At 39.1% G+C, this 12,558-nt stretch overlaps 1 protein-coding gene across 1 annotated transcript in view; it reads right to left on the reverse strand.

The window, feature by feature from the left end:
• GPC4 (glypican 4) overlaps positions 1–12,558 on the reverse strand; it is a 130,697-nt gene that overhangs the window by 21,265 nt on the left and 96,874 nt on the right. Inside the window, exon 3 of the mRNA XM_074323433.1 lies at positions 776–1,167. Coding sequence (XP_074179534.1) covers positions 776–1,167 — 392 coding nt within the window. The remainder of the gene's footprint in view (positions 1–775; positions 1,168–12,558) is intronic.

Consider the following 12,558-nt stretch of genomic DNA (forward strand, 5'->3'; position numbering starts at 1 on the left):
ACCAGGAAGTAAAGTCACAGATACACAGTCTTACCCACTACATAGAAGATGCACGGCTCCCTTACCTCTCCTCAAGGAGGCCCCTGAAAGACCTCCTTCATTGGCTCCAAAGAACACAGTCTGAAAAATATCAGCCTAGTCTGATTCCTTTAATTTACAAATGAGGAAAATGAGGTTCATTTAATCTGCTCTTGCCCACACATTGCAATTTCATTTTCTCTACTGGCAATTATAAAAACAAAGCCATAAGTCAAGAGCAGGTGGTCCACATTAATTATTATAGAAAGCTCCGTCTTCTTAAAGCTCTGGGTACACCTTATAACAAGGAAACATACAGTAATGGATGTTAAATGCTTTTCTAGACTATAACTAGTAGACTCAAACATAATCACTCAAAACAATCTAACGTGGAGCCTGTGTGTATGTTTCTTCCTCTGGAGGGGAAGTGGAATAGGAGCTGAAACAGAGTATGGAGGTATTAAACCCATTTTAAATTAAGGTTCCAAAGTGAGCATGCATCCTGCTTGTAAGAATAGCTACCAAAAAAATCCACTGAAAAGATTGCTAATGATATATGAAGATGTTCATCATAGTATTGTTTATAACTATAGAACATACATGGATAAAAATAAAGTATAGAAGAGGGAAAACAAAGAATTGAAGAGAGAAGATTGCTACTGAGCCAAAGGAATTCTACTGATTTATTTCTCTAACTCTCCCAAACTTTCTTTTAAAATGAAACAAAACAAAGACACAGAATGCAAACAATGCTTACCATGGAGACTTTGCTTACTACGTCTCTTGCAACTGCTAAGCCTTGAGCAAAAGTGCGGGCTGCCACAAATGCACGAGTAACCTGTAGCTTCAGTTTCCGAGGGACGTCTCCAAAGGGCTTCAGCTGCTCGGTGTACTTGCTCACACACTCCAGATACTCATCTGTGAAGTGGTACTGGGAATTCACCAGGCGGAACATGCGCTCCAGAAGGCGAGCCCAGAAATCATTTAGCATTTCCTCCAGGTTCACATTTCCCACCACATAGTAGCGCTTCAACTCTTCGAAGAGATCTTTAAATAGCTCAGAATTTTGCATGTATAAGCGGCCATATGTCTTCACAAACATGTCATTCAGGGATTTCTCTGCATTTTCAAGTAGTTCTTTGAAGAATTCTAAAAAGAAAACAAAAACAAAAAAAGAAGAAAAAAGGGTTTTCAGTAATTAAATAACCGAGTGCTTTTCAGGCAAATTTGAAAACGGGAAAAAAAAATCACGAAATTGAATCAGAAAACATGCTTGTATATAGACTGGATTTCTTCTGGGGAATTTGGCATCTCTGATCATTTCTCAATGAAAAGAAATCTATGTCACAAAGTAACTTACATGTGTGTGTATGTCAATGGTGGAGAAATGAAATTTTAAACCAACGACTTACCAGGAGTCCATAGAAAACACATGCACATACTAACTCTTCTCATTGAGTCACAAGGTAAATAAAGAACTGAATAAAAATGGGTACATGAAGTCTAAAAAATGAGTTTTCCCAGAACTTTATGCTGAAAGGACTCTAAACCAATGTTAATAATGCCTCTTAATTGTAACCTGAAACCAAGACAGATGTTTTCAAAAGGTAGTTTTACTTGGACACGATTTTGTTCTTTTCTCCTCCCTACATCTACGTGACATACAAGAAAACTGTCTGGAAAATACTTGAGGCCAGTAAACATAATGAAACACCCCAAGAAGCAAGCATATAAGTTTTCTGAAAATAAGTTCTCAGGTGTCCTCTGTGACATTGGTACACATTGGAGTGTCCAAGATGACCTAGAGTTCGTAAAGGATTCATACAGTAACATCATGAGATTTTTTTTCAGTGTGAAGAGACGGGGAGGGAGGGAGGGAGGGAGGGAGGGAGGGAGGGAGGGGGAGGGAGGGAGGGGGGGGGAGGAGAGAGAGAGAGAGAGAGAGAGAGAGAGAGAGAGAGAGAGAGACTCAACCACATATTTGGTATATTTATAAGACAACACAGAAAAATAACTGAAAAAAACATAAACATAAAAGAATACCAGGTTATTTCAGGTTTACGTTTTGGCTACCACATACCCACAGCTTAAGTGTTGAAGATTTTAATCTCTTAAGTACAAATGGCAAATTAGTTTTTCCTGATGCTTTCCTCAGGAAGTTCAATGAAGACAGGAGCTAACGGCGTGTCTGTAACATTAATCATTCTTAAAAAATCTATGCCTGGTATAAAAATAAACACCTCATAATATGATGTATTTTAAGTAGGAAATGTAATAAATATCAAAGCAAAATATAAGGACCACATCAAATAAGAAACTGCCTCCAAGTGGACATGGAGCAGAAAAGAAAATATGATGTCTCCTTTACAAAGAATATTAGCGAGCTTATCAAAATGCAATAGAGCTACAAAAACATTCTCTTTTTATGTTGGGTGGGCAAGCTGGAGGCTGAAAACTAATTCCAAACATTTTTTCAAAACCTGGACTGAAAATACTGAAGCCTTTCGGAGGGAATGTGTGTGACTTTCCTCACTTTCAAGAGATTCCTTGCCCGTGCCCCCTATCTCATCACCATGTGGGGCTAAAGTCATAGTGCTTTGGGTTCCAGCTTTTCAAACTATGTGTGTTTTGTTTGTGGGTTTTTGTGGTGTGGGGGGGTCCTCTACTTTTATTTTTGTGTAGTTTTTCTTTCTACTACCGCTTGCATTTTATTTCCTGGGTTTTCTTTAGAGAAGGGGAAATGGATTCCCTCTGAGGAGTGAAGAAAACTCACAAAAAAACGGGCAAGTCAACTCCCTCAGCCCCATTACAAATGCACAGCCTGGCATTTTTACCAATGTTCTCTCCCTGGAAAAAGGCCAGAGAGTTACGAGAAGCTAGGGGAACCATACGAAAAGCATGACTCAAATCAGGTACCTGGGAAGGTCTCTGATTCTCTCCAAAATCCCAACTGGTTCTCAAGTGTGGTCCTACGACAGACATGCATGAACATCACTGGGGCACTTGTTAGAAATTCAAGTTCTGGGGTCTCAGTCTAAACCTACTGGGGAGTCAGAAACCCTGGGGTTGGGCTGAGCCACCTGTGACTCCGCTGTACCCTAAAATCTGAAACTAGCCACTGAAACTCCTCTCATTTTAACTCTCACTAGCAATCACCACCAGCTCAGGGACTGTGTTGAATGTGAAGCATTCAGATAAGCACATATGCTTTAATTAGGGGGCAATGTCTTTCCAATGAATTGGTTTTTTTAAATTTTTTGATTGCATTCTCAGGTGTGATTTCTTTATGATGTTTTGGGGACACATTTTCTTGTGTGGAAGTATCTCTCAACTAAGTGTCAAGATGCAGGCGGCCCTTCTTTAGAATTCAAAGTTGGGGAGTCTCAGGGTGAGAAGAGATCTGGAAAGCCATCTGGTCCACTTGCCAAACCTTGCTTGAATCACTACCATCTTTGCTAAGTGGTGCTGACTCATCGGAGCCATAAAAGAAAGCACACTGAGTTATTATTATATGTCCAGGGTATTGTACACATAGCTAGCTCTTGCATATTGGAAAAATAAAGTGTGGTCATTGAGATCAACGTGCAAGCTTTGTTTCAATCCAGTGCTATTAATACTTCACAATCCAAAGAGCAGATTCCAAGGGTAACCATAGGTCCTTCCCTATACAGATTGTCCCTGACTTATGACTGACTGAGTCTGCAGTGGTGCGAAAGCAACATGCATTCAGGAGAAACTATACCTCAAATTTTGAATTTTGGTCTTTTGCCATGCTAGTGATATAGAGTACAACACTCTCTTGTGATGCTGAGCAATGGCAGCAAAATGATTTTGCCCAACTGTAGGCTAATGTAAGTGTCCTGAGCATGTTTAAGGTAGGCTAAGCCATGATGTTCGATAGGTTAGGTGTATTAAATGTATTATAATCTTACAAGACTTTTCACTTACAATGGGTTTATCCGGACATAAGTTACCCCATCATAAGTTGAGGAGTACCTGTACTAGATTTTTATTATATTGCTCATAAAATGGGCACACATCATTTAGTGTAGATATTGAGAATTATTTCACTTGTCTTTCCGTGACTCATTGAATAAGTAATGCTGAATACTCTCCTGCATGTCTCATGAATGGCACCTACAGTAGCATTGGTTTTAAGGGTAGGAGCAGAGTGGCATGTCAAGCTTAGTTTTAATTTAAAACATCTATGAAAAGTCAGAGTTCAACCTTCAGGCTTCAAAGTGCCTCCGGTGAAAAAAACATTAAGACACTGAACACTTTATGGAAAAAATAGTTTTCTTAGAGGTGCTCATTCAGGTCAAGAGCCTATGAGGTACAAGAGAAATGATCTAATAAAGAGGAAGCGTTTGTTTCCCATGACACAAATTCTGTCTAGGAAGGGTGTGGGGGAGAGGCGGAGGTATTTATACTTCAAGAGGTTAGCCTGGTTATACACATACTAAATTCTAATTCATTTAATCACTCAGAAAATTGGTTTCCCCTCCTTCACATTTTCAAACTCTTTAATGGGGCCATAGAAATTGCAAATATAAAGATCATTTGAGTGGACTATACATAGAAATTCTGTAAAACTGATATAACAATTTAAAATCTGATAATTTAATCTCTCCAAATGGGTGTACAATTTGTTAAGTATGTACTGAGTGGCTATTAATGGCTCAAAGCACAGTTTTACCAAGCATCTTACCCTTCCTCCCCAATCAGACTGGAATGAAAATTTCTAGAAAGACAAATTTCCTCCATCTAATTCCCTTTTACCATACCATTCTTCTCCACACACAGTTTTATGAGTGCACTAGAAATTTCTGAAACACCTAAAATCCTTAATCCTTCATTCCGTATAGCAAGTTTTAAATATTCATCTATACCATCCATGGAAGTCAACAGAACAAAAGTAAAAGGACCCAAAGGACTCAAACTCATTTCTCCTCAGACTTATTCTTACTGGACCTGTTAAATGGGACTATTCTACTTGTGCTTTTTGCCTCCAAGAGACCTTTTAAGGATGAAAGACATAATTTAAATTCTAAAATCCATACCAGTTAGGTACAATATCAACCAAAGCATAGTAATTTGCTGTAAGGAAAAAAGAAACAAAAACCCTTTTGCATCTGTTCTTCCTATCAAACAAGCACCTCTCCTATGTTCTTGTACAATGCTTCCACATCCCACTCGCCCATTTCTTCCTATCATATTTCCTTTGACAATGAGGAATAGAACACAAATTAGACATTCAGGTTGCGGTCCACAGCCATCAATAGCAACTTCATTAATCGTTACATTAATGCTCACATCCACTTTCCCCCATTATTCAGAATTCCGGATCAGAGTCAGATCTTAAGTGAACAAAAATTGTGTAGGCCTGAGACACCTACCGTAGCAATCATCCCTTCATAATCATTATGCCTGAAGCCAATTATAAGACACTTGGTGGCTAAGAGAGAACTCAGCCAGGAGCAGTGTAAACCAGAGTTCTACATCGATCAGAAGCTGAGTTAATTGGAAATTAGATCTCCCTGGCAGCAACTGCTTGTATTCATGAAAAATGCTGCTCAGGGAGTCTGTTTTAAGTAATATTACTGGTGTCTAAAAAGAGAGTCAGAAAGGAGATACCGTGTTTCCCTGAAAATAAGACCAAGTCTTATATTAATTTTTGCTCCAAAAGACGCATTACGGCTTATGTTCAGGGGATGTCATCCTGAAAAATCATGCTAGGGCTTATTTTACGGTTAGGTCTTATTTTCGGGGAAACATGGTAGTTTATAAGCGTTTGAAATATAGTGTCTGTGATCAGGGTTTATTTCTGTTTCAATTTTCAGTTTAGAGGCTTAAGTATTTATGCTCTAAGGATCAAGCAACTGCTACTCCTAGGGCTCATGAATGAGCACTTAACATAAGGATGGAAATAAACATGCTATGTATCTAAAGTGGCATGACACAGTGGGAAAGCATGCGATCTCTCATTAACGAGCTGTATGACCTTGATTGGACAAAAGATCTAACCTCTCTGACCCTCTGATGCCTCATCCATTAAATGGGGCTATTACTAACTCACCTGATATGGACAATGCCTGGCACACAACAGAAGTTCAATAAATGGACACTATTCATAATATGTGAAGTGCTATTGTCCACTTTAGTTTCTTTCTATCTATAATCATTTAAAAAATCCTTTAAGGCTGGTTTTTAATCTTTCCTGACAGGGTCAAATATTATCTGGGGGTACATAAATGAAACCCAAGCCGCAGGAGATTCATTAAGAAGACCCAAGGCCTTATAAAACTAGGAGCAATTTAGCCAAAGGCAATGCTTAATGGCTCTTGCTTCCAATGCTGTGAAATGTCCCAGACATCTATGACGGTGGGAGCAACTACTGAGTGAAAAACATGGAATGGAGAAACATTAAACCAGGGAAGAGATTTTACATTATATTAAAAGAGATATTATCATACACATCACACACACACACATACACACACACACACACTAAAAGATGAGAGCAAAGAATTAGGGAAAAGAAAATTAAGAATTAAACAGCAGGTCAATCCCCAGTCCCACCCACACATTTCATTTGCACACTACCTTCTTTACCAAAAGTCAACTCAGTACAAGTGTTTAACTAGGGGATTGTAAGTATTTTCCAGTTCTAAAAGGTGATTATTCTTACTGTCAATAGTACCAATTTAACATGGGAAAAACTAGAGTGAAAAGGCAAAACTTTTCCATGTGAAAAGTTGTCTATATAAATATTTCCTGTCTTTTAAAAAAAGAACATCATGTACTTTTGGAACTTCTATCCCCAGCCACTTGTCTTGCATCAAATCAACATTCAAAATTATTGAAATAGGTCAAAAGGACCCCAGTTCTTGCTATTAAATGCCATTAGTTACTCTTTTATAAACAATAGACTGGCCATTGATTAATGAGCTAGAATGCATTCTAAAATTAACCTATGACCTTAAGAGATTGGAAGCTCTTTCTATTTAACCCATTTGCTTGGTGCTATGAATTACCACCTTGTGTTTATAACATTAGGAAGCTTCCTTTTACATATACAATTAATTTCCTCTTTACTTACTGTAAAGGCTGTATTTCACAGCCCTGGTGTATGTAGCATGCAAACATTAAGTTACCACATCAACAAAATTCCTGAGAAAAGCAGCCTCCTTATAAATGCTACAAATCATACTTTTCACACTGTTAAGAAAACTCAAAGAGTTATACATACATTCTTTCACTCAAGATCAAGTACTTAATGAAGAACAGGTAACATAAGCATCTACAAATGTCTTGCTTTTGAGGTAAAGTCTGTATAAGTTTTTAACCACACACTTTACTTCATCTGGGCATAATCTCACTCCTCAAGAGTGCCTGCTAGGACATGGTGTACTAAACGGACATGTACTTGACTAATGTTCATCAGCTTACCAATAGACCTCTCCTAGGAAGACAAGACAATTGCCAGCTGCCGCCCTTATTAGGGGCTGTTAACATATCAAAGGATGCTTGGGGATCCTGCCAAACTAGGAGCTAGCCCTTACTTCCCAAGGTTAATTTTATTAGTTAATGCATTTTGCCTGTTAAAGCTCCTATTGAGTGAATACAATGTTTATCTCTCATGGCCCCTGTCTCTCGATAATGTGGCCAGGAACACAGGGTCAGTACTGAAAGGTCCCTTCCACTGGGCACCATTCCATTTCTACTAAAGATACTCCCAGCACCAGCTAGCCAATTCACTTCAGCACACCCATATTCCCTTTCATTCAGAAGTGCCCAGAGAAGGCTGAGGGCATGTTTAAGTAAGCTAGGAGACTGGAGCAGTCACTGCAAGTGTTCCACACACTAACCTCTATGTGGATCTATTTATAGGGCCTGTGGGGGCGGAGCCCCAGAGAGTAGTTTCCAGGCTCTCGGCCTCACATAGACAGGTGCTGGCTCAGGTAGTAAATGGCCAAGTGTGATTGCATGGCCATCAGCTGTGGTTAGTTGGCCGTCAGCTGTAACCAGTGAGCCATTGGCCACAATATAACTGCTGTGGCTACGAGAAGGAGGGGGAGAAGAGGAGAAAGAATGGGGGCTAGCAAGGAGATGGCGGCTGGGCTGGCAAGCGTGGATGGCGGTTTGCGGACAGTGTGGATCCAGCCTCCATTGAGAGTATAGTGCCGCCAGAGAGAATATAGTGGTATGACTCCCCTACCTATGGCTCCGTGGGTGTTCCTTTTTGGCCTCACCATATCCTGCGTTCTTGTATGGGGAGCGGGAGCAGAGAGCGAGCAGGGTCTCCCGCATGACAGGGCCTCATACGCAAACCTAATAATACAATCTATCTGTGCTCATGATGCAACATTAAGAGAAAAATCAGGACACAAAATAGCATATGATTCCAATTGGCATGTATATATAGGCATTATCTACATGCACACACACAAAAAAAAAGATGAGGTAAAGACAATGGTGATGGATTGAGAGTTGGGGACCAAGAGTGATTTTTTCCAACATGTTTCTCAATTTTGTTCACCCAAATTTTTCAGTGATATTTCATAGTCAAAAAAATATGGGGCGGCCGGATGGCTCAGCTGGTTAGAGCGTGAGCTCTGAACAACAGGGTTGCCTGTATGATTCCCACATGGGCCAGTGAGCTGCGTCCTCCACAACAAGATTGAAGACAATGAGCTGCCGCTGAGCTGCCAGTGGGGTGGCCAGATGGCTCAGCTGGTTAGAGAGCGAGCTCTCAACAACAAGGTTGCCAATTCCCGCATGGGATGGTGGGCTGTGCCCCTTGCAACTAAAGATTGAAAACGGCAACTGGACTTGGAGCTGAGCTGCGCCCTCCACAGCTAGATTGAAGGACAACAACTTGACTTGGAGCTGATGGGTCCTGGAAAAAAAACGCTGTTCCCCAATTTAAAAAAAAAATTCTTTTTTAAAAATAGTAACTTTATTTCCCTTTATTCTATTCATTCAACTTAATTGCTGGAGGCTCCAATGCATTTTTCTACTTTTTCTAAATTGTCCTCAGTGTGCATTGTAATACTTAAGAAAAAAAATGTTTAAACCCACCAAAGCAGTTCTTACATTTTTTATTAAAAAATACAAATTTTTACATTAAGTATTCCTTTCAAATTGTAGCAATTTGAAAAATATGCAAAGGTATGGAAAAAATGGAAATTATCCCCAAATCCCTCCATTAAAAGAGAGCAACAATGGTTTATAGAAATTTCTTCCTGTCTTTTTCCTATGAAGAAATATTCTGTCACATGATTGAGATCATACTGTATTTATACCCTGTTCTCATGTAACACTGGATGGTTAGCATTTCCTGTGTGATTACAAATTCTTCAGAAACATCATTTTAACAACTGCATACTATGAAACTGCAGGGACAGATCATAATGTAATCACCATGGGACATTTAGGCTGATTTCCTATTTTTCATTATAAATAATGCTGTGATAATAAACATTCCTGTACATAAATCTCTATGCAGATCTTTCTTTCCTTGACATAAGTACCTAGAAGTAGAATTACTAAATCAAAGGGTATGAACATATTCAAAACTTCTCACACATTGCCAAATTGACCTCCAGAAAAGGTGTAGCCCACATAGCACTCTCCCTGTTTTGAGTTATATTATTACAAGAGTTTCAACTGCTCTGTTAATTCTTTAAAGAGAGAAGTGATGGAGATGGGCAGGGACAATGAATAAGAAAGGCCTGACTGGCTTGGGAATTCTCTCAGTCAATCAGCTGGAATCAGTGCTAGATCAAATAAACCCTTTTCTTTGGCTGGACAGACAGACTCGTGGAAAGAGGGTAGGCAGAGATGAACAACAACGTTCTGAACTCCCAGGCTCAAAGTGCAACGAACCAACAAAGTAGATAAAAGCAATTCAGCCAAAGCTCTTCCATTTATTTACTTGCCTCCAAACAGATCAGCTGCTTCTTGCTGATGCCATGTCTTCTTAAGAAGTCAAATCTAATAGCAGAGGCCCAAAGTGAAAGTGTTCAGGGCTCTTTGGAAGCTGCACAAGCATTTTCAATCCGATGAAATAGCCAACGCTAGAGCTACAATTGGTCACACTTCAGATAACTCAAAAGGCAGAAAACCTTTGTCAATAAAGAAATGTGTGTTTTGTCTGCACTCTTGATTTTATTACAGTAAGCTGGCAGTGGCTCATTCTCATCAAGTTTCAGAGACATTATAAAAAGAATTAGCAAAAATACCCAGCATTTTAGTCTCCTTCACATGGAAGGAAAAGAAAATAGAATTGTAGAGGAAAGAGTAGCAGTGCTTTCCAACTAAATCAAAGAACATTAGCATGATCTGGAAAGAACACTGCATTTGCTGGAAGGCCAGAAGGACTTATGTCTTTTTCTGTACTTTCTTAACTACTCAGTCCTGTGAAATGTTGCCTGCTGCACTGGAGCAGAGGTTTTTAAAAAGCAACAATTTTTTAAAAGCTGTCTTAATGAATGAAACCTGATGTGAGGATTAAAAACCAATCCTATGTTGTATGTATGTTATACATTTCTGTGAGACATTTATTTTAAAACTTTTTAAAATGTGAAAACCTCCCAGGAGGTCTTTAGTAAGTCAGTATGGCCATGCAAAGGACAATAATAAAACCGTGTAGCTAAAAAAATAGTTAAGGTCAGGAGTCAGGAAAATTCCAGAAATTTCTGCTTAGCTAATGGCCTTAAAGCTTAGTTGGATATATTTGTCTTTTAAGGTGAGTGGCCAGCTCACTCCCACTGATGTCATTACTTTCAGCGGCATGTGAATTCTAATGACTTCAACTCAATGAGCCTCCACACTAGTTTTCCTACTGGTATAATGAAGTAATGGCCAGTATGAAGTACGGAAATTTTTCAATCAGTGATTAAAACACAGATTTGGGTAAATCTGAAGAGCGCTTCATGTCTTGCCTTTGTGAAATGAGAGAAGACAAGGGGGCTTTAAGGAATGGGTGGGCCACTCTGATTTACACTTGGCCCATGCAGACAGACAAAACAGACAATTCTTTCTTTTAAGCGCGTTTTAAGCTAATTCAGAAAATTTGTACTATTATTCAAGTTAACAAGCTTCAGGCTCAGGGAGTGTTTTCAAAGACCTGGTGAAAGTAGTGGAGAGTTCAGAAATGATAGGAGGAAAATAGAGGGTACCATACAGACGGCTAATTAACATCTTGTAAGACCTTTTACTAAAGCAGCTGGTCTAGTCACATGTTTAGAAGATTCACAGAATTTTTTAGAATTGAAAAGGTCTTTAGAGAGCATCTAGCTCAATCCCCTCATTTTATGGATGGGAACACTGAGACCAGTTAATTGCCCCAGGTCACAGTGGGTTCACAGCAGAACCAGACTGACAATTTAGTGTGCTCTGCCTCCAGTCCAAAGTTGCAACATTTGCTCCTAAAATGACAAATTAAAGTTTTCCCAGTGGACTAGCATCAGAAGGTATCTCTATTTTCTTAAGATTTCTTTTAAGATGCAAAATATCAAGCAAACAATTTGATTCGGGGAGTTGTTAAAAGCAACAATATATCCTCGTAGTTGTTGAATCACTTTTACTATGTAGTTCAGAGATGTATTTAACATGGGGCAGCTCTAATCTTAATCTATTTGGGCTGTTTGATGTAACTATGCTTCTTTTAAAAACAACTGTTCTCTCACAGAACGTGACATTTTGGGGTGGGTCTTTATGTTGTGGTCCCGAAACATGGATTATGCCCACTTCCATTATTTCTATTCCTTTTGCCAAGCAATTCTTTCAAAGTCCTCTGAACTGACTGTCTGATTAACATATTCATGAGATAACTGATTCAGCTGTGTTAATTAGCAGTTCTACTTCAAAAAAAATAATAATAATTCCAGAACTGGCCAAGAGGGGGAGCAGCTACCTCTGTCACTACCATTTCCTGGTTCTATGGCTAGCCTAGAATGGTAGATTTCTGGTATTGGACATCTAAGTTCAAGTGTGGATCAAGACAATTATTGTATAGGAAAATAAAGAGGTGAGTCCTTAAACTCAGAGGAACAGGATTAAAATATAAGAAACCTGAGAAATTTGTTGCTGCCCAAGGAAGTGTTCTTCTGTACTTCACCCAGTTCTGAAAACACGCACGCACGCACGCGCGCACACACACACACACCTCTTTACAACTTAGAAACTGATTTATAGACTTACAGTCTTTTTATGTGTACAAACAATAGAAAATTAAACGTATAGAACAAAAAAGGACCTCAGAGATAAGGGAGATAAGGCATCTGGCTCAAAAATTCCAGAGCTAACACGTGAACTCTGACTGGAGCTCATGGAGGCAGAATGATGGAAAACTGGGAAAATGGGATGATTTCAGGTTTAAAAAGGTTAATCCCCTGAAAGCCTCCAAATCTCATTTTATTTAAAACTTCATAAAAAGTAATTGTTCTTGCCTTAGAAAGAAGTGGAATATCATAAACATGACTAAAGTTTGAAGGCAGAGGAAATTGCCTGGGCTCAGGGTCACCACTTTGAATT

This window comes from Rhinolophus sinicus, chromosome X (assembly GCF_036562045.2).
Source record: "Rhinolophus sinicus isolate RSC01 chromosome X, ASM3656204v1, whole genome shotgun sequence".
Taxonomy (NCBI): domain Eukaryota; kingdom Metazoa; phylum Chordata; class Mammalia; order Chiroptera; family Rhinolophidae; genus Rhinolophus; species Rhinolophus sinicus.